This window comes from Phalacrocorax carbo, chromosome 4 (assembly GCF_963921805.1).
Source record: "Phalacrocorax carbo chromosome 4, bPhaCar2.1, whole genome shotgun sequence".
In the NCBI taxonomy this organism is placed as follows: domain Eukaryota; kingdom Metazoa; phylum Chordata; class Aves; order Suliformes; family Phalacrocoracidae; genus Phalacrocorax; species Phalacrocorax carbo.
Genome location: NC_087516.1, coordinates 50,820,437 through 50,846,057, shown reverse-complemented (window position 1 = coordinate 50,846,057; position 25,621 = coordinate 50,820,437). Strand labels below are relative to the sequence as shown.

The window sequence follows — 25,621 nt, the reverse complement described above, 5'->3', positions numbered from 1 at the left end:
TGCTACAGAAAAGCTAAGAGATGGGTATTACATGGAACCAGCACCATGGCCACGACTAACTGTGATGACAGTTTTCCACCCTGAAGGAACCTGAAAACCAAGGACCTCGGCAAACCTGTTTCACAGAGGATGGGACTAGTCCTAGACCCCAGCTGCACTGGATGAGGGACCAGTGCCCAAGGCTTTGCCCCTCCCAGGAGTCACTTGCATGAGCAGTGTCTGGCACTGGGAGGTTTACATTGGCACAGAGGCCAGCTGTCCTTGTCAGAGCCTGGCTGTGAGCTGGCTTGGCTGCCACCTGCAGGGTTAGGGTGCTGGAGCTGAACAGCTGCTGTGAACACACTCTTGGGAAGCCTCAGGTCTGCACTCCTCTCTGCAGATGGGTGGGTGAGCTGCTGACAACAGCTGCTGCTTGCAACCACAAGCAGTGTCAGGAGTCAGTCTTCAACCTTCACTTCTGACAACTACTCCTCCTGCACCAGGCAGAAACTTGAAAGAAGTGCCCACTTACCTGAAAGCTTATCTACATTTCCAGCCTCACAGGTCCTCTGACAGATACCTCACCCTACTTCTTGTCCTTGGACTAACTATCACAAATACACAAGCATTCCTTCCTTACACAGTTTAAATTTCCACCACATGCACATCTGGCAGTTCTGATGTTACCAAACACGTTGAAGTGAAAGACATCAAGCACTGCCTCTGCAATATCCAGGACAAGGAGGTTCTCCAGCTGCTGTGCTCTCCCGTATCATGGAAACAAAGCGCTGTACATACTAACTCCCAGTAAAGTCCTTTCCTTGCAGGCACCAATGCAAAAGGCAGGAAAAAAAAAAAGAAATAGGGCAGGAAAATTGGGAGACAGAAGGATTACCTGCATCTGTAGTTCTGCATCTGTCTGTAACATCTTGGTCTTAGCCTGAGCATCAAAGATGAAAGGATAAGAACAGAGTGTCACAGCATCCTGAAAGAAAGGCAAGTAGATTGGTTCCTAATTACAGCTTCCATAGCACTTATTTAAAGAAGTGTCATGAAAAACAATTTTCTTACCTGCATGATAGATGGTCTTACTTTCTGTGAAGGAAAAGAGAAATACAAAAGTCTTACTCTTTTGATTCTGTCTCTTGCATTTTTTTGGACAGACTAGTTCAAAGGTGACCCAAAGAAAATTTTTCTCCTGTGGCACAAACAACCCTGTTTTGTTCCTCTTAAAGAAAAGCATGGGGACTTCCTTCTCTACAAAACTCACAAGTCTAATTCAAAACTTGCATCAAACATTACAATGACGACTAACTGGCACAGAAGCCTGTGCTAGCCTGTCGTAAGTGAAACTTCTCTTATGAAGAAAACTACCCCCAAGGCAGAGACCATATGAAACAACAAGACAGACCGTGGGGCCACAACATGACAATGTAAGACCACTCCTGCAATGCAAATTACTCCTCTCATTAGCCATATTGGTACATTTTTAACTATCACTGTTAAATTAATTTGAGGCAATTATTGCTCTGCTCACTGAAAGTAAGCACAGTTAAGCACTATTTAAGTGATGGAAAGTGGGGGACAGGGGACACAGCACACAACATTTAGAAAGTCCAGAAACACACACAGAAATTCTTGCTACAGTCAGGTTTTACTCTTGCAGCATCCCCTGGCACATGTTTTTTGGTGTTTTCTCACACTTGGGATGCCTTTCCTTGCTACAATTAATCTCACTGGGTTCCTACAGAGAATATTCCAGCCCTCAGATTAGTTATCTCCTTTCTTACAGATGGGAAAGTGAGGCATAAAAGAGGTGAAGGGTCTTACCCAAGATCACCCAGCAGGTTACTGGAAGAGCCAGGAATAGAACCCACATCTCTTGAGTCTTGGTTCAGTCCCCTAGCCAGAACGCCACACTGACTCCTCTTACAGAGCAACATTTTAAGATCACTGGCTACATTATTCACAATACCTGCCTAAACAGCAGAAGTAAAGGGTAAAAATTATAATTTTAGAATATAGGATTTGGCTCCTGAGGTCTCAATTACATTAAAAGGATCCAGTGACTGAATTAATGCCCTTGTCCAAGGACTGAATGAGATTCACATGAATAATCACAGATAGTGTTGCAAGCATTAGGTAAATATTGTTAGCTCCAGCTCTGACAGCCTTATTTTAAGTCAACTTTGTCAAGCCACTGAGTGTCCAAATCTGAGAGACTTAACATATAGATGCTCCTATACTGAATACATTACACTCATTAATGATATTAAAAATGCAGATCTCTACAACCAGAGACACAAACATGGATAACTACTTCAATGAATATATATAAAACTTCTTACCATTCCAGCCTGATGCAAGAACCACATGAGATAATCCTCCTGAATGTCCACCAAGCTGGAAATCTCAGGGATATAAAACTTATCATATTCTATGTGTCTCACCTTCTGATTTACCTGGTGAAGAAAACTGATGTTTTTCAAAACATGGATACATTCAGCATTTTTCTTACAACACGCAAGTTTGCTTTCATAAAATCAATTATAGGAGCTTGCAACAATAGGCCCCAGAAAGTCTTGCAGAAACACATAGTCCCTTATATTCTACTACAGACCAAGAAGATTCGAGATAAGCGTCTAATTTATTTTAGTTCCCTCTTCTTCCTCATCCAGACTAACCACAGCACCAACACAGTGGGAGCAGAAAGCATCATGAGACAGGCATTTGTGATGCCACAGGGCGCACAGTCTGGTGGCTCAGCAGCAGCATTCTTTAGGGTAAGTTTTTCCTAGCATTTGAGACAGGACTAAACAACCTTCAGGTACCTTGAATTCAGGAAAACCACTAACATCTTCCCCACGTGGTGTCTTGGTGGACAATGACACAGCTCACAAGCCAGGGCCACGACCACTCTGGCCCTGCCAATTGGCAAAGGGCAGACAAGACTGAATCATCTTGAGCCAACGCACACCCAGGCTTTCCTCTTACCTTGTGGAGTTTCTCCAGAAGTCTGAGAGCAGCTGTAATGTAGCTACTGAACAGGACTGGGATCAACAGTGTCTTTCTTCCACTGAGGAGGTAAACAACTGCACCTTTATAGAGGTCCACTAGCCTGAGGAAGTATCTTGGGCACACTTGAGACCACCAGTTATCTGGAAAGCAGAGAAACATCAATATAAATCCTGAATTAAAGGCCAGAGTAACCCCTAAATAAGTGGTAACAGCTGCAAGTAGGGGAACACACCTACAGATTGTTTAAAAAAAAAAACCTTCCCTAACTGTGGCAACAGGAAAGTGAGCCCAGAGTCAGCTAGATACCAGAAATTGCAAAGCTCTTCCCTTTCCACTCTCACACAACCACCCCAGTCATTACCAACCCCCAATCCCTGATCAGCATGAGCACCTGAACTCAAGGTTTTTCAACCTTCAATTCAAGATACAGTTTCCAGTATCTTGTATTCGACATACTGTGACCTTGCAGGAAAACCATTGTCTCATGAACGATAAGAAAGCAGTTGCCTGGGCAATTCTCCATAGTACCACATACTTTAATAGGTGTCAGAGCGTGTCACCTGGCACATCTGCACTAAAGGTCTGAACTCCCCCTCTTTAGAAAGGTTGATTTCTTTCTTGCCAAGGACAGGTAACCCTCACCTCTCCTCCTAAGGGACCCTAACTATTGGCTTCTTTACTAGAACCAATCCACCTGACAAGTAGAACTTGAAGCCTGGGAAATCATCATGTCAACTGTTAGAAACAAACACCAGTTTATCCTCTCAAGCATCAGCACAATGGATCTGGTAGGCAAAACAATCACATGGGACTACATAGGCTGACTAGAAGAAGAAACTAGGTTCCAAAGCCTCTTTGAATTAAAAAAAAAAAAACCAAAATAAAATCACTAAACCTCAAAATAAATTTCACTGGAGCAATGCTCCTGGAGGTCTGAATGCATTACATAGCATTTTACATAATAGTATGAGATTTAGTATAAGATAACCTTAAGAAACAGAGTAAGATAACAAGTAATAGCTTAGCAAACATGAATAACAATCATTAAGCAGCATATGTTCTGCTCAGCTTAAAATGAGCCCATAGGAAGTAATACTAGCAGAAATTAGAAGATTCAGAAGTGGGAGAAGAGCTGGGGTGTTCAGCTTGGTCACAGACCAGCTATAGGTTTTTCTGCACCTTCTATAGGACAAGATAACTTTATATTATTATGTTTAGTATATTCTTTTATTTACCTTATACAGAAAGGATATTCTAATGTGGACAAACTTTAGAGTAAGATTCTTTAATCTTCAAGATATACAAAATCTATGTTCAGAGAGGCATCATAATTTATCTGAAATTGAGTCTCTGAATGTAGGTAAACTAGATAAGGTAAATCAGATTAAACATCCTAGTAAGTGTTCTTTGAAATTATATTTTATTTCTAAATTAATACAATTCTTAACCTGAATTTTTCTTTCTCATTTATTATCCACACCACCATGAATTTCATACATTTTATATTATTGTAACTAACTTCCCATATCCTACCTGTACAGCACATTCTTCATTTCCTCATTGTTCACATTTAAAATTCAAATTTTATGTTTATAATTCTTTTACATGGGAGCACAGGTTTTGGAGGGAAGACTCCTTGAATGCTTTTGGGTCCCAGCTGCTTTTTAGAGGTGACCACTTCAGAACAACACTATACCACAAATAATACCCATTATCATTGCAGGTGTTGCAACAGAAAAATTAAACCAACACAAAAACATGACTGAAAAACCTAAAGACAACACTTTGTGTCCCAGCTGGATACTGAGAGCAACATGCATCTTAAAGGCCAACCTCTTACCAAGAACTTTGCTGGGGTTGGTATCTAGGCGCAGAATAGCCATTGCCAGAGGAAGTGTTAATGTGATATAATACTTTGAGTCTTGAAAAGGTGGGAATTCAGGGAGAATCAGATAGATCCTCATTGCCTCGACATCTGGTGGTGAGCTAGACAGCTGAGGAATCAAAAAACTTTCAAAGCTCTTCAGTATCTAGAGGAAAACAAGACAAAAGAAAGCAACTAATCCCGGGTAACTGAGCACCTACGAGGTAGGTGTGTAAGAACTGATGAAATGAAGCACACTCAGCATGGGTAGACTTAACAGCTTTTGCTGAAGATCTCTTAAGAACACTCCATAGGATAGGACTAAACTGATTTTTTCTGAAACGCATAAACATTTGTTTTTCCCAGGGCTGGCCAGAGGTTAGTTAACCCTTCTTGTTAAGGTCACATCCCTGCTTTAAAAGTCAAACCCAGAGTTAAAAACCTATTAAAATTATAGATTTTAAAAGGGCAGGGGAATATACAATTTTATCTCACAGCTCTGCATTTGTGAGAGAAATCCTCTGAGTCAGGATAAATTATACAACCATGAAGTACTCAACTCCTGACAGGCAATAAATGAGCACAGTCATTATTTACAAGTATAACACACAGAATTAACTTCATCAGTTATTTCAAGTATTAAATGCCATGAGATAAAGCTTTTTTAAAAACAAGTCTTAGACACATTCTGAGAAGGTGAAAATCAGCCCACGTCAGTAGAAAAGTATCCACTGATACCATGAAGGATCTGGCCTGCAGATTTGCAGTATAACCCTTCCCCAAAAAAAGCTGTGTCACCTGCACATTAGAGAGCCAAACCTTTATTTCCCCTTCAGTATCCAAAACCCCAAAAGTGCAATACCTGGTCTAGAAGAATGGAGTGCTGAGAGTTCATCAGCTTCTCAAACAGCACTCTGGTGGAGTTCAGATCAATCCCTGGGATCTTCGGACTGGTTTTAAAATGTTCATCAATTCTTTAAAAAAAAAAATCCCAGACAGACAAGCTTAAGTTTAAGGAAAAGACACCGTTACCTGTGTATTGGCATGGCCTGAGAGCAATCAAAGGAGAAGTGACCTCTAGGGAATTAACCAGACTAGAAACAAAGCAGAAGTTAGAATCTTCTTGCTAAGGACAAGATGGACATCTCTCCCTTCTGAACTCCTCTGGGCCTTGGTTAGGGTTTGGAATCTTGCAGAGAAACACTTTATTGAAATCTTTTATTTCCCCAGGACTCCTTCATTAAGAGCCTGCCTAGACAGGCCAGACTGCTTAAAACCCTATAAAAATATGTATTTATCAGGGTCTTCTGCTGTCTTCATACACACTGCTTTTATAGCAAAATCTGTGTAATCACACCCAGTAAGAAAGGGAAGAGTAATGCATAAGACAACACTGACTGCTATATAGGGGAATATCAGATAAGGGCTTTTGAAAGAAAATGGGGGAAGATATTCGAAGTAGCTTTTTAGCAATTCCACTCAAATTCTCTAAAACTAAACAATGACCACAATCAAAACACTGCACAGCTAAGAACAGTCTTCATATGGTCTTTAGTTGCAAGAAACATGGGCAGTCCTTTCTGATGTGCTTGAAAGGCAGTAATTCACTTAGGCTACCTGCGTAAGAGGGATAATGAAGGCAAGCCGGCAGAGGACAATAGCCTAACAGCCAGATCTAGCAACACTCAATGTCCAGGCCAGCAGGTAAGTTACCTAGCTCAGTGTCTACAGCATGATCAGCATCTGAAGGAGAGGCCCTCAGCACCATTGTCTGCAGTCAAGATGCACATAAAACACTGCAGTTGCTAGTAAAGAAGGTCACTGCTACAATTCCATTGACATAAAGGATTTCCCAAGTCTGTCACTACTCCTCTGATACTGTGCTGTATTAGACGCTCTGAGGGAAAAGGCAGCTATTAAAGATGGGATGCATTGGTCAGTTTGCTGGTGTGGCTCTAACAATATGAGACGCTAAACATAGCCTACTGTAATAGAATGGCTATTTCCATAACAGCACCGGCACCAGGCTGGAAACAGTTCCTCAGGGTCACAACGCAGTACGGAGCACTTCAGGCTGCAATGTGCAGAAGTAGTATTGGAGCGTGCCCTGTCTCACAGCCATAGAAAAGCTGGTTTTCCATCTAACCCTGTGTACCACAACACTGTATTGCAAACAGGCCTATATGGCATTGGGATACTGGGTGGGTATTCTAGGATATTTCTTTCAAGTGCACTGTGACACAAGACTTCACATATAAAAGTACATGGTTAAATACAGTCTCGCTTCAGCGTCTGAGGGCTTCAAATTTTTTCATTCATTTGGTCAAATATTTTCTGTGAAGTTGAGTCCTACACTAGCCAAGACATCATTAAGTGGAATGAGAACTGCACTGGGACAATGAAGTCAAACTCCACCCATTTCCACATTCAAAGGAGACATGGAACTGTTTACAGTGACTCAACTTGGATAATCTCAATAAGTGTTTCAAACCAGCATGACAACTCTCCTGATGCAGTTACACACTGCCTTGTCATAACACTAAAGAAGAAACCATTGGACAAGTGGAAAAACGCAACAATAATGAGTAAATTGTTTTCTTTTTCAAGTTGCTCTTGGAAAACATTATTCAAAGATTACTCAGAGTAGCAAAGCTTTTCTTTACCTAGTTACAGGTCATTTACTCATCACATCACCATAAAAAAATTTCTCCTCCTCCTCATCTTATGCTGTTACCTCCCCAGCATTTACAGACACAGCCAACACAATCCTTTCCAACCCACAGCCTTTGACTCAGCTATGCATATTACAACCTTGTCACCACCTATTGTTGGTTGCACTCATTTAAAATTCCTGCTTTCGTAAGCAGGAGCACAAAACTTTCCACAACTGATGTCACCTAAAAGGAAGGTGCTTCCATACTACCCCAGAAGTACTTTTCAAGAGCAGCCTGTGTCGAAGTATACCTCCACATGCACCAGACCCCACCAGCTATCTCAGCTGGGTAAGAGACTATTCAGATACCTGGCATCACCCACTTCCTTTAATGTCATATCCCTATCCCTCTCTTTTAAAGATGTTGATATTAATTTCACAAGGAAAAATAACATTTGTGACAAGTCCAAGGAATCTCTGCCACTTACAGTACACTCACCACGTACTTTCTTAGACCATTTGCCTTCCTTACCCAGCTCTGACCACCCACCTCTTTAGTGGACACTCTCTGACCCCGTCTCCTGTCTGATCAGAAAAAAAAAAAAAAAAAAAATCAAATCCTACTGCAGCAGTGAGTGAAGTAAAAGGGATTTGAGCCTGCTTCAAGGGAAAGTCACACTTTTGGACTCTGTTTGCCACTTACTTCTTCTCCAGGAAGCTTCCGTTCCAGCAGGCAGCTGAGGACAGTATCTGAACAACATTACTGTTTGCAGCAGGAATACAAAAGAAAACAGAGATAGAGGTTATGAACAGATGTCCCAGTAAATCTCTTCAGCTCTCCTCTTTCTATGGGAAACAGTGTCAGGATCACCCCTTCGGAGGCACAGAGGGTAAGCTGTTCATTCACAATCATGTAACACCCCTCTTTGAAAGGAGGGATGTTAGCAGCACCTCCTTTCCACCTAGTCTGCCTTTCTTGCAGCAGGCACGCAGGGGAAGGAATTTAATCAGTCTGTTCACAAGTTCTTGCTGCTTTTTATTAACTCTAAGCACACAATGAAGGTCAGTTTTAAAAATCCATTTCCCACCCACCATTTGCAGTGTTCTGAGGCAGCCTCAAACTCCTTTGGTTTTGCTCGGAGGCTCTAATCTGGCAGCCTTGTGTCTGGCAACTGTCCTCCCCTTGGATATGAGCAAGAACCACACTTGAAAAGGCTGCTAAATTTCAAGTGAAAGCATGGCACGGAAGCCAACAAAATTATTTAAATAAAACTTTCAACAAAAGGCTTGTCCAGTGCCACAATACCTACTTGACAGAATTAGAACTGTTCTTTTCTAAAAGCTTTTGCCTCCAGACATCTATAGTTTCATCATTTATTAAACAGGTGTAACGCTTTTCATTTATGGTCCGGAAATCATCAGCAGGCAAGGAATTCTGTGAGAAGATACAGATTTCAGCAAAGACAAGGCTTGTAAAACAATTTCTTCTTATTCATAATCTGTTTTCTATACATAATTGATAGCTTCCTTAGTGTGGTCTCTGAACGGGTTTGGTTAGGAAGCTGTGGCATTACTAAGAAGTCCAGAAGGAAAGGTATGGAAAAAACACAAGATCATCACCAAATACACTGTTAAAAAGAAAAGAAAAAACCAGGATATAATTTCCTTGCCCTTTTAAATACCGCCACATATAACTACAGGCTTAGTACATTTATTCTAGACCTATTTCCATGTCTCAAGTGTATGTCAAACACTTCTTGAAAGAAGACAGAAGCAGAAAAACCAATTCAGTGTTCAGCCCTCCATCCCATGTATCTTGACAAGACCCTAGTGTATGTGGTCCATGGCCCTATATGCAGACCTCGGTGTCTCAGGAAGTAAACAGCCCCTTGGTTCCAATCTGCAAGAGAGACTGGACTGCCCTCCCTGCTGATCCAACTGAAATCAGTGTCTTCCTGACATGCCTCTAAAGGCATGCAGCTTTCAGCCACTCCTAAAAGGTTGTAAATCCTTGTAACAACTGTCATATTGGTAAGGCTTGTAAGGCAGAATGGACTCCAAAGTAACACTTCATTTTTGGGAGATATTACCAAAACAAAATATGCATTGTGAAGGCTGGGACAGGGGAGCAGACTTGAGAAGATACTTCATTTGTTTTACCTCATATTTGGAGCAAAGCACAAATGTTTGGTCTCCTCCAGAGAAGATATGTTTAACAATGTGATATTTGCAGGCATCTGTTGAAGAAACACACACAGTTGTGTTGGAAGTTGATTAATGCAAGTTCCTACTGTGCCTTTTCCCCCCACACTTGCACTGTCAGTGTCTCAGGCTTTACACTACAAAGAGCACCTGGGTCCCTTGAAGGCCAGGCTGAAATCATTTGGAACTCAAACACTGTAGCACTTTCTTGAGGTACACAGGGCCTGGCAGGAAAGAAAAGTTGTAACTTTTAAACTGCAATGAGGGTTTTAAAGGGAAACCAAAGTCCTCAGAAATCAGTATTAGTACAATTTCATGAAGGCTCAAGGTCACCAAATGTTGAGCTCTGCCATGAAAAAAGAAACGGAGAGGGCATACATTAACAGAGACAGCAAGAGGTGACACAGTAATTTCCATAGTGCATTTGGGACAGGAGCATGGATTTCTTTTCCAAGAACTTTAACAGAACAATGTTACTATGTCTTTAGGCAGACATGGGTGAAATGAAATTATGTCTATTTGTGACTCCAAATCACACATAGTACGTACCAGGTTTCCCTGAGAGTTGACCATTGTGAGCTGCCCAGTGACCCTTGACAGGAGAGGGACACTTAACATTGCAAGTGTGCCCCGTTCCCAGCTGGCCTCTTGTTCCACAGCCAAATGCATAGATCATTCCTGAAGAAGGCACAAAGGCTAAAGTGTGATGTCTGTAATAGAGAAGGGTACAAAGTTTGGGCCTTGTTTAACAGTTAAAAGGAAAAAAAACACCAAACCCAAAATACACAAAAACCAACCACACAGCCTAATTTTTTCTCGGTTCCCCTAGGCCAGAAGCTGGTGCAAAGCAGCATCTTCACACTAGCACCAATGCTCAGTTTTTGCCACCTGATGGCACCAGTTTACGGGACGGAGCTCTTTAGCTGGAAGTGACAAAGAGCAGTGCATGCCAGCATAGGGCTGATGGAATTAGCTCAGTCATTTGCTAAGCTTGTACATATCAAAAGGCAGCAACACAGCACCAGTGTTATTAGCTCTCTTTTCAAGAAAGACAGTTGGAAACTTGTGACCAGAGGGGCTGCTGCTCTAAAGCCCTGCTGAATTATTAAGATGGAAAGGTATCTTTTACCAGGTTACAGCTCTAGGGAATAACCCCAAATGAAAAACAAACTCCTTTACAGGGCCTTAAAATTCTCATGGGAAATAAAATTTAAACTAACTTAGCTTTGGCACATAGGATGCAGAAGCAAGACTATTCCCCTATTTACAAAGCTCAGTGTCAGCATTAACCTCCACGAAAGAAAATTCCTGACTGCACACAGGACTCACCTGCCACAAGCAATCTGGGATACTTCACTGCCCATTAGCTCAAGAACTCTTCGGGGGTTCACTTCATCATTCATGGAGTCATGTCCCAGTTGTCCACAGGAACCTGCACCGAACGTGAACACCCCTCCACTCTGTTAGCAAACCAAACAGCATATTCTCCATTTAGGGACCCATAACCCAGCAGTATCTCTCTGACTCCAGTTCCAGTACAAGCCCAAGCTTAGGCAGAGATTGTTGAGGATTTCCAAAGGATTCAGAAAGAAACTTGGGCTCTGCTAACACAGCTTCCAAATAGCTACCTTGCCACCCAGAGATTGACAGAATTATTTTCAGGTATGTCTAACACTAGCCTAGCTTCCCTGAACCATCACCAGACAAGTCTGAAATCCCAGCAGGTTTAAACACAGCTGACTAGCACCCATTTCCACAGTACTTCACACCCGTCTCTGTCAGCTGGTGATCAAAAGGACTGTGACCTTTTTCCTTTAAAAAGGAGCTTTTACATAACTAATCTTCTACAGTGTTTTTCCCACAGGAATCCCAATGTCAGCTGTTTTAATTCATTTTACAGTGGAGAACACTGAGGTACCAAAAAAGGAGGCAACACCTAGGCAGCAGCAGACACAAGGCAAGAACTGAGCAGTGATCTACCAAATCCTAGACCTGTCCTCTGTCCACTAAGCTATACACCACTTAAAAACAGCAGGTTTGGAATTGAAAACCTCTTGTAAATGCTGTGAGGGACCGCTAATGTTTCATTTGGACAGTCATTCATTTTGGGTTGCATTTTATTCTGAGGCACAATACCACTTACTTTTCATCTTCCAACAAAATGCTATTTCCATCCCTTTGGACGTATGTTCATTAGTTTTTTTACTCAAAGCTCATTTTTTTAGCGATTCACCTGAGTTCTACTATTCATTACCATGGATTACTTCAAAAGCAGCAACGGATCATGTCAGCAATGAATCTCAGAATAAATTATAAGACTATAGTTTCGTTTACTGGAGTCAGATGGAATATGGTAAGGCAATCTGTTCTTTTCTACCATTACCCAGGAAACTAATGTGAAACCATCAGGCAGGCAAATAGCAGCCAGGGTTCCGAGGTTAGCATCTTTACCTTTGTCAGAACTGCTGTGTGTTCTTCACCACAGCTGATGTAAACAACCTTCTGAGACCGCAGCAGCTTCACATGACAAGGGGATTCTCGGTCTGCATTGAAGAAGGAGAAAATAAAGGAGCTGTTTCATAAACACAAACCTAAATGTCCAAGAAAACCACTGGTAGTTTGATTTTCAGATGTGGTCTACATGCACAAAGGAAGCTTTAACAACTGTGGGGAAAAACCCCACGTCCTTGTGTACTTCACTGCTGCTTTCCTCCTCCAATTCTTAAGAGATCTCTCCTGGCTCAAAGAAAGTTGTCCAGCACAAGAATGCAAATACTGCAAATGTTGTATAAACTCAATGTCCACTTGCAGTCTGGGAGGTATGATGAGTGCAGCCTAGCTACACCCACCTTCAGCCTCATGCTCCATTCCAGACTCCTCACTGATGACTGTGAACATTTGTTTCCAAAACCCTGCTTAGACCTTTCTGTACAGAACAATCCTGACACGTGGGAGACACCAGTGCAACACACGACAAGCTGAATCCCAAGGTGTATTTAAATGCCTAGCCTTCCTTCTGTCATCCTTTAAGAAGATCCTCCTACTTGCAAAGGCTAATCTCTGCCAACCGTTAAATGATGCTTTTCTCCTTCACTCTGACATTTTAATCATTCTCCTGAGGATTAATACACTAAGCAAGATTACAAGTTTTACTGATGTAAAAATAAAAGCTAAGTATTTCAAGGAGCAGTAGGCACCCCAGAACAGTTAGATATTAAGGGGAGCAGCTGCTTACTTCATACCAACAAAAAAAAAAATCAGGTTCCTACCTATAGAAGTTGTCCATTTTTTAAGATTCTCACCCAAGGATTTAACAGATGCTTTTTTTCTGAGTAGTGAAAGGAAAATGGTCACATTTTCATGGACTCAGAAATAAGAGCAGATCTAATTTACTTTTTTCTGTACTTTAGCACTCTGATTTTTGTTTTGACAGGAATGACACTTTTTACCTCTACAGCATAATTGTTTAAATAACAGTGCTGCAGACAATTCATATTTGTAGACCTTGCTGTTCATGTTCACTAAGGATAATTCACACTGTCTTACCATGATTTACTTGCCATAAATATCAAGTATTTACTACAATGTCATGTACTGAGGGTAAGCAGAGTATGATCCCTGGCCCACACAGCCCCACAAGTAGATGTCCCTTACATGCTCATCTAAGATTAGCCCCATATCAAAGCAAGCCTCTCATATATAAGCTGCAGCTTTGTTGAAATTAGAAGCATTTACCTGCCAATCTACATGGAAAGAACATGGGTGCTCTTATATAAGATCAGGTCTAGCTTACATATAGTACAAGAGACTAGACCCGGAGCATTTTTGAGAGAACACAAGATATGCAACAAGTCTTACAGTTGTGTTTCATACTCCTGGAAGTGTAAAGCAAAATGAAATTATGTATACAACATTTGAGCATCCTTTGATAAGCTACTGGCTATTTTTGAGTAATTGCTTTCAATACATGTTTCAGTTGATAGGGTAGGTTGTTAAAATGCATCATTCCATTATAGGTACGCAAAATGTGAGGTAACACTCCTCTTGCAACATGCAGTATTTATATGCTACTACATTATACAACCTAACATTTACAGGTGTATACACCTCATGTATCACCCATGTAAAATAAATTATCCATGCATAGTAGGTACCATATCCACACTCAGTAACTCACCTAGATATTTAAGCGACCCAGCAACTATGCAGAAAACTATGCAGAGGTTGATTTAAAACTCTGAAGAAAAATCCTTTGCTAGCTTTTGCAGAAAAGTTAAGAGTATGTTAATATAAAAGCAGGGGAGACACAGGCTTTTCAGACTAGTGGTAATGTCATATTCACTCTTCAGCCTCATTTATAAACCTATGTCCAAGTCTATTCATGGCTAGGCTTCACTGAACATGGCCACCTGAAAAAATTACCATTGGCCCTGTGTGTCTGGAAAACCATGCCAACGATAAACTAGACAACATTTTACAACACTGAGCTACTCTCGGTTGCCATCATTTTGTAGCATACAGTTGCTCACCAGTCAGAAACACCTTGGCAAACAAGGGAATGGGTTCAGCCTGCTGTTATGCACGGAGAGCCTTTGCTCCACATAAATTTCAAACAAAGTATGGACAAAGCATTTTTGAAAGAGGAAGAAAGAACATGAGCACTTCCCTCGATGCCTGCATGTTCACACACATATTTGAAAGATCTTTCTTTTTGACCTTCCTCACTTCCACTAACATCCATAAGGGGAAAAAAGTGTTTCTGTCACTACTAAGTATAAAAGCCTGTAGAGTCCATCAGAGACACTTCCTCTGCTCTCTCCTCCCAAGGAGTTGCTGAGGTTTACATATCCACTCAGTAAAAACATACTGTCAATGCAAACAGAGACACTAGGCCAAAAAAAGTCCATCCGTCTTTCACCTAGGAGCATAATTTTAATACCTCGTTCATCACTTAGTCCCAGCTGTCCTGAGCTGTTCCTCCCCCAGCCAAACACAGCTCCTGAGAGAGAGAGGGCAAAGCTGTGGGCTCCGCCTGCAGCAACCTGAGCCAAAGGGATCCCATCAAGAGACTTGACACGTTGTGGACTGGCTTGGGAGGGACATTCTTTACCCAAGCCCAGCTGACCATAGCTGTTCTGCCCCCATGTGAAGAACTGGCCATCTGAAACAAGTAAAGAAAGGGAATGGTGAGTAAAAGCCAGTCAACAGAAAAGCAAGTTTGTCAAGATGAACCAGTGCTGGGGGCTTTGCTCCCACCCAGGCCTCATGATGCGGGGGGAGGCAGAAATCAAGCAAGACATTCTTTGTCAAAATAAAAGCACAGTCTGAAGCCACCAGGTAAACAGATGTGCAACTAAGTGCAAACTACAGTATCAGACTGCTGTAACTTAAACAGCGTAACAAAGAATGGTTCACATATTGCATACAGAATAATAGCCAAGGATAATTTCAACATAAAAATTACACACATTTTTGTACGTAAAGATAGAAAGCTTTGAAGTGTTCTTGCTACCATTCACCAGTGAGACGGTGGGTGGCCTGTTTGTAATGTTTTCTTTCTTGACAGCATTGGCAAAGCTCTTCAATATTCATACTACCTAATGCATTTTATAGCCTCCCATTTGGCCTGAAAGCAGTAAGGGCAGGGATGTCCTTGGTTTATTATGCAGAAATCTACAATCTTGGACACTGTCCAAAATAACAGCACAAATCTTGGTAATAAATAATGAATGTTACAATACCTGCTGCCAAAGCCATGCAATGCCAATTTCCACAGGAAACCTGCAGTATTGTCTGTTGGTTCAGCTTCTTTATCAACCTAAAGACGACAACACTATTTTAGAATAAGTGTCCACAAATACAGCATCACCTTAGGTCAAAATTACAATTTCCATTCAGATATTCATTCTACACATACACACCACCTATGGCTTTAAGACTGAGGAACAGTCTTGAAGGTGATGTAGAGTCATACATAACAGATGCAAACCTGTGAAGACCTTTAGACACTTGACTACTAACTCCAACTACATTTACTGCCATAACGCTGAATCCAGCCATCTAGAAATGGTGAAAATAATTGGTTCTTGGTGTGTCTCACTATCTTTTTCAGGTATCAAGATTTTTCATGTTGTCAAGGAACTAGCAGTTCTTATGAGTTACAGCACCAAAACCTCTTCAGTGTTTTGTACAGAGAACAGCATGTCAAAGGTTCAAGTTATTTCACAAAAACGTTATTTTCAAAATGGCAATATCGCATTGATATTGAGCCTGTACCTCTCTTATATTGGAGCCACCTGCAAGTTAAGGACTGTCTTCCCACAGAGCCCTTCAGCTCAAACATTAGTGTTTTGTGACTGAAATTCTTTTCCTCTAAATACTGTTCCAACAGTGACAGCCACCCTAGACAGATGTCTCAAGCTTCTGATCTGCACTGATCTGCAGTGGCAGACTGAATAAGAGACAGACTACATCTGTTAATGTAGCACAATACCACACCATTTAGCACAAAGAGATCGATTACCTTTATTGTGGTGATAAGCTGAGACCCATCAATCTGAACTACTCTGGAGAGTCTTGGTGTTTACCACTGGCCACTGCCACCATCTGCATGTCCTTGCACTTAACCCTATTAGTGCTCTGACACAGGTTAAGATACATTAAATAAGTAAATGAAGAAAACTGAGCACTACCCTAAAGTTTCTGAGCAACATTCACTATTCAGAATTGTAGTAGGCTGGCTTAGTAGCTTTGTTGCTAACAGGCAACACTGCAAAAGAGTTTCAGAGCTGAGTTGCCTGTTCTTGCAGCCATATTTTTTTTTCCTGTTCTTGAAGTGTTATCTCTTATCTCAGAGGACTTCCTAGGGACTGAAATAGAGATGGGTATCACACAACATTTCTATTTTTGGGTCCTCCCTCATGCACCTCCTTGCTCTGTATAAAACACAGTGGCATTTCTCATTGAGGAAGCCAAGCATGCTCTGATTTTCTTTTCCATGCCCCAAGCACCCATGGCAGAAGGCCTGACCTGCCCAAACCTCCTGAGGACTTGTCTGAATCCCAGGGGTACTCAGGGAGCACCAGTACAGGAAAGGAGGAATCATCACCCTTACATCCCTATGTGGGAAGTGCCCAATTACCCCCACTCTGAGAGAAAGTGCTCCCACTGACTCCAGGCTGGAAGGCAAGCAACCCTTGACGCATCACCCCCAAGGAGCTGCCTTAACGAAACCTGAACCTGTTAAAAGTCTACCTTGGTACCATCACCGCGTCTTCTATCGTGGTAATGCCCAACTGTCCATCGCTGCCGGCACCCCAGGAGAAGAGCTGGCCCTGGTCGCTGAGTGCCACGCTGTGAGACTCTCCACAGGCCACGTGCACGATGTGCTGCCCAGCCAGAGCTCCGATTTGCTCTGAGAAAAATAGAAAACCTCTCCAGTCACAGAATTCATCTCAGTGACATGCAGACATCAGGTCTAAGCAAATCTGTATGCAAAGCCATTCAGATGGGTGCATGGATCCCTCCCTAATTTCATTTTAAAAGACTTCCTACAAGAGGAAAGCACCAGGTTTTACTGAAAACATTTAGCTGCTGAGCTCTTTTGAAAGCCTAGTCTGCAAATAAGAGGAGAAAGGCAGGGACACGCCTCCAGGCACAATGATGGTCTACATACAGCCAGCCTCACAGGTACAGGGAAATCTGTTAGGTTATTTAGGAACAAGCAGACTTCCCAGATTTGGTTCTCACTCACTGTTGATGTGGGGATCAGCCAGGACCCAGAAGTTGGCAGACCCTGTAAAACGTGTTTGACCACCTACAGCTCTCGTGTCCAATGAAGACGAGTCAACCACAAAGCTAATCACTCATCCACCCCTTGCTTCATTGCTTGATGTGAGAAAGCATATATGTTACAACATCCCCTGTACTAAGCTTGGAATAGGTTTGAACCTATTAACCTATTACTACCACTGTCAGACACTCAAAAAAGTCCCATTAAAAAAGGAAGCAAAGCAAGAAGGCCTTACAAAATAAACAAGACAAAAAATACCACTCAGTCCTCTGGAAGATTACCCACAATTGACTTCTCATCATTACATCACGTTAGGCAACTGAGGTAGGTTTGACAACTACTTTTACAACATCAACAACCAAATCTTATCCATTATGCAGTTTTTACAAATGGACATGAAAAAGTCTTGTTTTGCAATAAAACATTAGAAATGCCACACGTCTGGTGGAAAAGCTCCCCACAAGTCAGACAGAAGCAGAATTGGTTTTCTTTTTTCTTCCCTAAGTACAAATGTTTCAGGCAGATGAAGAAAGATTTTACCCTGTAAGCTACAAGGCAATGATTAGTTTTATTAAAGTCCCACTTGCCTGTGACATAAAAAGGAAGGGTAGTTACATGTCATTCTATGAAAATGACACCCCACATTAAGGGCATTCAGAAATCATTAACATACTTAGCACCAAAACCTGCATACCAATCAATCTAAATGTCTTAAGTGAATTTAAAAGGAAGGCACCCCTAGGAGGGTTTACCCTCTAAGTCTGGGACCCAGAAAATGAGAATGAGAAGAATCCCTAATGAATATTATGGAAGAAAGAGGTGATAATTATTTAAATATGTATTCTAATAGTAAAATTCTACCTGAACTTGTCCTTCCTTTCACTTGAAATAATTAATGGCAATGGAGGTACAGTTTACAAGTAATAAGTACACAAACATATAAGGAGGGCTTAAAGACTGGGCCTGCCTGTTATCTGGCCATCCTTTAGCCCCACCATCTAATAACACCCTTTGCCCTGCAGCTCTTTCCAGCAGGGCCAATTTCACCCAGTCCCATTGCCAACCCTATGCAAAGACACAGAGAGGTTTTGAGTGTGGCAACTCAATTTACACATGCAATTTCCACACTTGGACCCATAAGCATTAAACTGTAGCACTGCTTGGTGGCCTGCTTTATGTTCATTTGCATATATAATTGAGGGATTTTTATCCATGATAAAAACAACCAGCAGCTGTACGGGCTGGTCAAGGTCAAATTACAAACAAGAGACAAGGTATCTTAACAGCACATGTGGTTATGGTCTCTTCCTCTGAGTCAGCCAGCAAGACAAAAAAAAAAAAAACAACCTGCTGCAACATGCGTGACACCCCACCTATATTCAGCCAAGTATGTTTCTGTACCGGGACCTGAAAGTCCTAAACTAAAGCTCTTGCTGGAGAGGATCCCACCATCAAAAGAAGAGAGGGATGAAGTCATCCTCATCTCCACAGGAAATCCCTTATGATTCACAAACCCTTCACTTTGCTATAAGCTTGCTGGCCAGGGTACGCTGAGACCGGCTGTTACCCAGAGAGCCTGAGCTCTTAAAACCAGCCACAAATTCACCAGCCTGCCCTTCTTCCAAAGCTGGTCCCTGCACACTGTTGAACACTCCAGGGGATGACACAAGCCTGACAAAACAACAAACGAGGGCAATATGGGAGTCTAGGGCATCCGTAACGGAGACTGTTTTGCTACCTGCAGGCACGACTGAGCCAATTTCTTCCCTGGTAAAGCAGTATTTGCCACAATAAATATACATATCATTTGTCATGGAAGGACTTCTGTGACCTGCCCCATAGCTATCAGAGCATCTTGGGGAGGTGACAAAACTCCAGTGACCAAAAGATCAGCATCAAGAGCTGGAGGAGAGAATTCTGACTGCAACAGTACTGCAGCTGGAAAAAAAAAAGTGCCCCGAGGTATCGGGAGGCTGTAGCAGGGACTATGTAGCAAGGGCTTCACAAACTGGGACACACAGAGGACATCCAACAGGTTTAGAAATCCAGAGTGGTTGCTTCAGTCCCCACAGACTCCAGCTTAAGTTTAATTTGGCAACACAAACCTGACCTTGCTCTGTGTGCCACCCCAGGGGACTAAAATACCATCTTGATTTGAAAGGCTGCCCTGTGCCACTGAAAGCCTTCAGTGACTGCACAGCTTACCCAAGAAGCAGAGTATAGCCTCACCCAGGCTTGCTGGATGACCACAGACAAAAAAAAAAAAACAAAAAGAAAAAACATGCCTCTCTTGGAGCTGAAGATCTTTGCCATTAGAAATGTACACATACGGCCCATCCCACCATAGTACATTCCTAAGACTGTCAATTGCAGCTTGCCTGCAAAGTCATGAAGAAGTGTAAACACCAAACAGTTCAGGCTTTATACGCTCACACACATGTCCTTCCAAAGATGGAAAAAAGCTAGCCTTTGCCTGGGGGCACAGACTGCCCAGGCAGTCCAAAAAGGGTCCCAGTTCACCGTCAGGCTTGCCAAGCCACCAAGTGTACTATCTCCCTGCCAACGTGGGTAGTATTATCAAAAACATCTGACAATTACTTCTTCGTTGACCTCCCGCCTCTTCCTCACATCAAAATAGGAGGTGTTTCACTGGCTGGTATGCATTTGTTTTAGCTTCCAGAGCATCACACCACCATTATTCACTCTTCAGAGAAGATGCACCACCGCAATGAGATGAAGGGTGCAAAGTGTGAAGTTTATTCTTAGTATTGTGTGTTCAGTAACTGATTATTAAAACCAGTCAAATGGAGCATAAAAGGCAAAATTATGCAAAGCGAAGCAGAACAAAACCCTGAAAGCAACAGGGAAGGGCTGAAGGAGTTATGCAACACAGTGTTTCAACATCATAAAACTTTCAGAAAAAAAAACCAAAAACCCAAGTTCCAAGAAGTACACACTGACCCAACCTTTTCTTCCTGAAGCCATCCTGTCTGAAAACAGCACCAATGCTTGGAATTCATTTATCAGTTCTTTGTATCTAGTGGAGTTTCAATTTTCATCTCTCTTCTGTCCACTTTAACTCAGAGATCTCAACATAAACAGACATAGCAAGGTTTGACTTCTTTTGGGCTTAACCTTGTTAGACCTCTTCATAAAATACAGATTGGACCAAAGAATGAGGCCTCGGCAAAATGCCTTCAGGACAGCCCTTCTCTGAATGGGACAGCCCTGGTTCCCAGGGCTGCTCTTTTGTTTTCTTGCCTGTCTGTGGTTTGCAGGGACACTCCAGCAGCAGTTGAGGACAGGTGCTATATGTTCTGTAACTCAGCTTTCTGACAGTCAGCACATTTAGCTTGAAGATTTGGAAATGGCAGTAAAGCTGGGCCAAGAATTAAAACCCCTGAAAAGCCCGCCTTTAGTCCATAGCTTCGCTATTAATAACACAGGGCTTATACTTTGTCCCCAGTGTTGGAAAGCTATACAAGATCTTCAGCATCTGCAACTGCTGGAAGCACAAAGCACTCAGTTATACTGCACTGATTAGAATGCAAAGGCAGAGGATGATTAATTAGCTCTCCTACTCCTAGCAAGTTTATCGGAGAGTTGGTACACCTCTTCTGTGTATAGCTTCCAGCTGCTTGCAAGACAGGCTTTTGCTAGAGGACATGTCAGAATCCTTCAGCCATATGCGTACTGGGATGTACACAAACAGCACCAGATGGCTTCTACCATCTGAAAACAGTGTAGAGAAATTGTCAACTTTGATATACCTTCAGTGGCAAAATCTGGATTCCTTTGCTGGTGAGAAGCAGCTGTGGCTTGGAAGAGTTTCAAGTTACTTCAGTCTGCTTGGACACCTGGCCAAAACTCCTCATTGCCTCCCCAGCTTGACAATTAATCAACTCAGAGCATTTGCTCATCTCGGTTGTTGCTGTCTGCCAGGTAAATGCTCACAGCCTCTCCAAGATAGCCATCTTACCAGCTTGCCTGGATAAGAAAGAGATGGTGGTAGAAACACAGGGAAAGGAGAAACAACTGCTTGCAAGAAATTCCGGTGGGTTAAATGCTATCAGCTGGCAAGTCTGAGGACAGATGAGCCATTTTCTTTGCATTTCCACGCATATTATATAGTCTACACCCACACTGAGGATGCCTGAGCATTGTGCAACCAAGATCTAGAAATCAGAAGTGAGATACAACATTTTAATGCACAAGGCAGCTGCATATTTAATCAGGCACCAGTAGCAACCTAAACTTCACCCATAGGGTCTTGCTGTTCTCTGAGTACAGAAAAGCCTTAATTTTTACAGGAAAGGAGCAGAGTTCTCTCCTTTTGGAGATCAATTACACCAACACAGTGTCACCTTCTTAGATGGTTTAATAACAGCATTAGCACTTATGGAAGCCTGATCCCACAGCCAAAAACTCTATGAAACACCTGCTACTCCTTCAACAGGTACTACAAGAAAATTAGAAACACACATTATGGCCCATACTTATCATTCACCAGCACTTCCCACTATAAAAAGCAAGTAAACAGTGGATCAAACTCCCTGACAAGACTTTTATACATTAAGTAGCTAACTGCTGATCCTCCATCTCCACCAGCACATCCCAGAGATGTTTCTGCATATGGACATCCTGGCTATGTTTCTAGGCAGAGATGAACTTCACTATTTCGGTCTTAAAGTCAGCTGCGCATTAAAACATGTCTAAGTGTTTTAAAGAAACTGGAAAGAAGGTAAAAGTGCAGCAACTGAAATGCTTGCAATCCAACATGCACTAAGGGAAGTATACACAAGATTTCTCTCTCCCCTTATGAAGGTTCTTATTTTGTCATCATAATGTCAACATCATCTTGGCTACCGAATGCTTTTGCGAGTATTAGCAGCACAAGTACCCTCACCAACTTTTCCAGGAAATATCATCCCCAGTGGAAGTGTGATTCTGCCACTTGGAAACTGATAATGGTCATGCTGTTTGTCAGGGCCTTTTTGCCTCTTCCTCTCTCCTTTAAAGCCCTCAAGAATGAGCCTCTGAATTCCCTCTGCACACTTTGATCTCTGACCACCTAGGCATCTTGCACCTACAGCTACCACAGACAACACCTGGAGTCTGGGCCTGGGAAGGAGAAATCAGACTTTATAAACCACTTAAGCAAAATACAGATTTCCAAAGCTATCAGGTGCTTTTGAAAACATTGTCTAACTCAGCCAGCTAAAGCTACTCCTCTCACCACCTCTGCAGGCTGCAGTTTGTCAGCAGTTACACTAGAAGGCTCACAGGGAGGAAGCAAGGGCTGAAGGATGGTTTCAGGAATACACCTTCATGACTGCAGACAGTGTCTGGCATGGCCAGGCGTATGACATGTACAGCAGGTAGGCAGCTGGAACCGCCCTGCCCAACATCAGCCCCACAATTTCACCACTGCTACCTTCCTCCTCCTTGCCGAGCCTCTCTGAGAAAACATTTCATGCTTGTCATGTCTTGCATTCAGACTTTGTGAGACCACTGCATGCAAGGGTGTGGGAAACATTGTACTCTACACCTGCACAGCACAAGACTATGAGAGCAAACCCCATGGGGAGACCACATCCTGCTGTACGGGTGACAGCTACCCTCACTTTCTGCCTGCTCAAACTTCTCTTAGTATAGGGCAAAAGCTTTGAAGTATGCAGCAAGCAAATGTTTATATCAGCATGTAACCTCCTCCAACTTTCGACACCGAAGTTCACTATATCCATCGAAGAGGCTGGATTTTACAAGTCCAACTCACAAATCTTGAGGTGTTCCTTTCATGAACTTTGTGAACTGCTCCTACACTTGGAGCAGAAAGCAGAGCAGTACCAAGAGCAGCCCGATTAGACACCAATAGCAGCAGCACTGAAGCTGATACGGCTCTGATAATTTGGTTAAAGGAGGAAATGTAAACATAGAGTAGACTCAGTGAACAGAAAAGAGCGGGGAGAAGACAGTAAAGGACAGAGGCCAGACCAAAGCAGGTGACGTTCCCAGGAACACTGCTGGTTGCAGCAGTTGGAACACTGTCAATAGGTCAAGGCTGAGAAGCTCCAAGTAACCAAGACAACAATTCTGCAGTCCTCTTTCATCCACAGACACCAATGATACTTAGAGATGACTGCTGCCCTGCACAACATGTACAGTACTGCTCAGTAATTTCTTTAGCATGGCTACTTACAGGCTTAAATCAGAGAGGCTGGTTTAGTTATTAGTACTTTATAAAGCTGGCTGTGGTCATGTCAAGGCAGGAATCCAAGAGCAAGAAGTGAGAGGCCACCATGACACCCCAGGGTGCCACTTCGCATAGGCTTGGCCAGCTCCTCTCACAACCGTGAAAGCAGACACCTGCCCTGGGAAAGCAAACCCCCTCCTCAGACATAGCCACAGAAAGCCTTTTTACTTCCCCACATCACTGCCTTTTGTCTAAGGGACATCGCCTCCCTGAGCACCTCTCTGAGGAGCTATAGGCAGACTGGCACCGGCACAGCCAGCCGGAGAAGGCTCTTGGAAAGGGCTGAGCAGGCAAAGAAGGCTTCAGTCTGACAAGCATCAGCTGGCAGAGGGAAGAATCCACCTTCAGACCCTGGAGATAAACAAGTAAGGGCAGCTCTTTCAAAAGAGGGAAAGCACCAAGACTTGTGAAAGAAACAGGAAAAAAATGCATGTTCAGGAAACCCAGAGAGGGCCTGTTTTCCTTTTCAGGTTGCTGCAGAGAGCTCTACAGGTGGTCACTTGGCCAGGCTTGCTGGCCACTGACAGGACAGAAGCTGTAGCTGGGCTGTGACTGCTGAGAAACCCCCAAGGTCCACCACGCGCACCCCGCAAATGCCACAGCTCCAGGGCAGTAACTCCAGTGTGGGCAGAATGTGCTAGACCTCAGGGTGACATGCTGAGGATGGACATCAGAGGTAGATGGAGGAATAACGGAGACAGATGCTTAGATACTGGATTTGATGTGCTGGTACTACACAGTTCAAAGCTGTTATTTCTGCCTAACAAATCCCAAGCAAAGCCACAGCAATCTTGAGAGCTATGACAAATGTTGATGGCAGTAAGCAGGGACAGCAGACCAGGGAAAAGGAAGAATAAGCCCTTCACTACAGTCCGTCATAGCCACACGGAGGAGTTAACATAGTCCTTTAGCAACTATTGAGCCAACCTTATAAATGCAAAATAAAAGGGAACTAGCATAAAATGGACAACTCTGCTTAAAAACCAGCACTTTCACCTCCTGGCACTGCAAGGAAGAGAGATCTGGTTTTTTCTTCCCTGCAGTGCTTCCCCAAACACAGCACCGCTTCCTTCCCGGCTGCCTTAACACAGCCCCTTCCAGCATACATGCTGGCAAACCACAACAGATTTAAGGCTCAAAGACCCAGGAACATCTACCACTTGTCCTTGGGGCTCAGTCAGTTGCTTCAGGCAGCGAATCAGTGCCCCAGAAGGTAAGATAACAGTTTACTATTATCCATCTGCTGTGCTCAGTCCTGCAGACCACTGCTGTACAAGTGTCTCTCCACAGCAGGTGATCAAGTCTGAGCAGAGGGCTCAGAGTGAAACACCTCCAAGACAGAGAGCATCGCTGTATACATACACACTGTAAGCAAGCCACAAGGGCTTTGATCCACTTTTTGCCTCTGGACAGGTGCTATTTTTGCCATCTTTTCACATTATTGGAGCAGTTTTGTGCAACAGGAAGCATTTAGCCTTCACATGGGCATTCTATATTTTCTTGTAGAAGGGAAGCTACATTTTCTAAGTAGCTGCACTTGGCAGAGTCTCATTTGTGGCAGCCCTAGGCTTTGATGAAAGCAGCATGCGATTTTCAAAAGCACACTGCATGTGCTCCTCTCTCTGTTCCCATCTATTTCAATCCTGCAGTGGTCTGCATGGGAGCAGGACAAAACCACATGTTCCTGAAAAGCCACACCTACACAGTGCAGACTCAGTACAGCACCCTTGCCCTTGCTTTCAAGGACATCCCCATCATGTTCACAAATACTGCTTGAAAATACATTACTGTAAAGAAGCATGGTGAATGGGAAAGGGAGGTAATCAATGTGATTCGATTTAATAAATAACTTTTGTAAAT

The 25,621-nt window shown here is 42.8% G+C and overlaps 1 protein-coding gene across 5 annotated transcripts in view; it reads right to left on the bottom strand.

Annotated features, from left to right (window-relative positions):
* Positions 1–25,621, bottom strand: part of HERC3 (HECT and RLD domain containing E3 ubiquitin protein ligase 3) — a 52,641-nt gene that overhangs the window by 14,340 nt on the left and 12,680 nt on the right. For 2 of the 5 annotated variants that reach the window (XR_010372697.1, XM_064449927.1), the window contains exons 3-17: positions 16,971–17,130; positions 15,458–15,534; positions 14,656–14,877; positions 12,168–12,259; positions 11,046–11,176; positions 10,266–10,426; positions 9,675–9,751; positions 8,825–8,949; positions 8,218–8,277; positions 5,724–5,835; positions 4,838–5,027; positions 2,974–3,137; positions 2,328–2,441; positions 1,051–1,074; positions 875–964 (exon numbers count right to left, since the gene is read on the bottom strand). Coding sequence is in view for 4 of the 5 variants with exons in the window: in XM_064449927.1 (XP_064305997.1) it covers positions 875–964; positions 1,051–1,074; positions 2,328–2,441; positions 2,974–3,137; positions 4,838–5,027; positions 5,724–5,835; positions 8,218–8,277; positions 8,825–8,949; positions 9,675–9,751; positions 10,266–10,426; positions 11,046–11,176; positions 12,168–12,259; positions 14,656–14,877; positions 15,458–15,534; positions 16,971–17,130 (1,799 nt within the window). In the remaining variant the exon portion in view is untranslated. Of the gene's footprint in view, positions 1–874; positions 965–1,050; positions 1,075–1,809; positions 1,959–2,327; positions 2,442–2,973; positions 3,138–4,837; positions 5,028–5,717; positions 5,836–8,064; positions 8,100–8,217; positions 8,278–8,824; positions 8,950–9,674; positions 9,752–10,265; positions 10,427–11,045; positions 11,177–12,167; positions 12,260–14,655; positions 14,878–15,457; positions 15,535–16,970; positions 17,131–25,621 lie in introns of those variants that run through there. The other 3 variants (XM_064449929.1, XM_064449930.1, XM_064449931.1) reach the window with 3 other exon arrangements.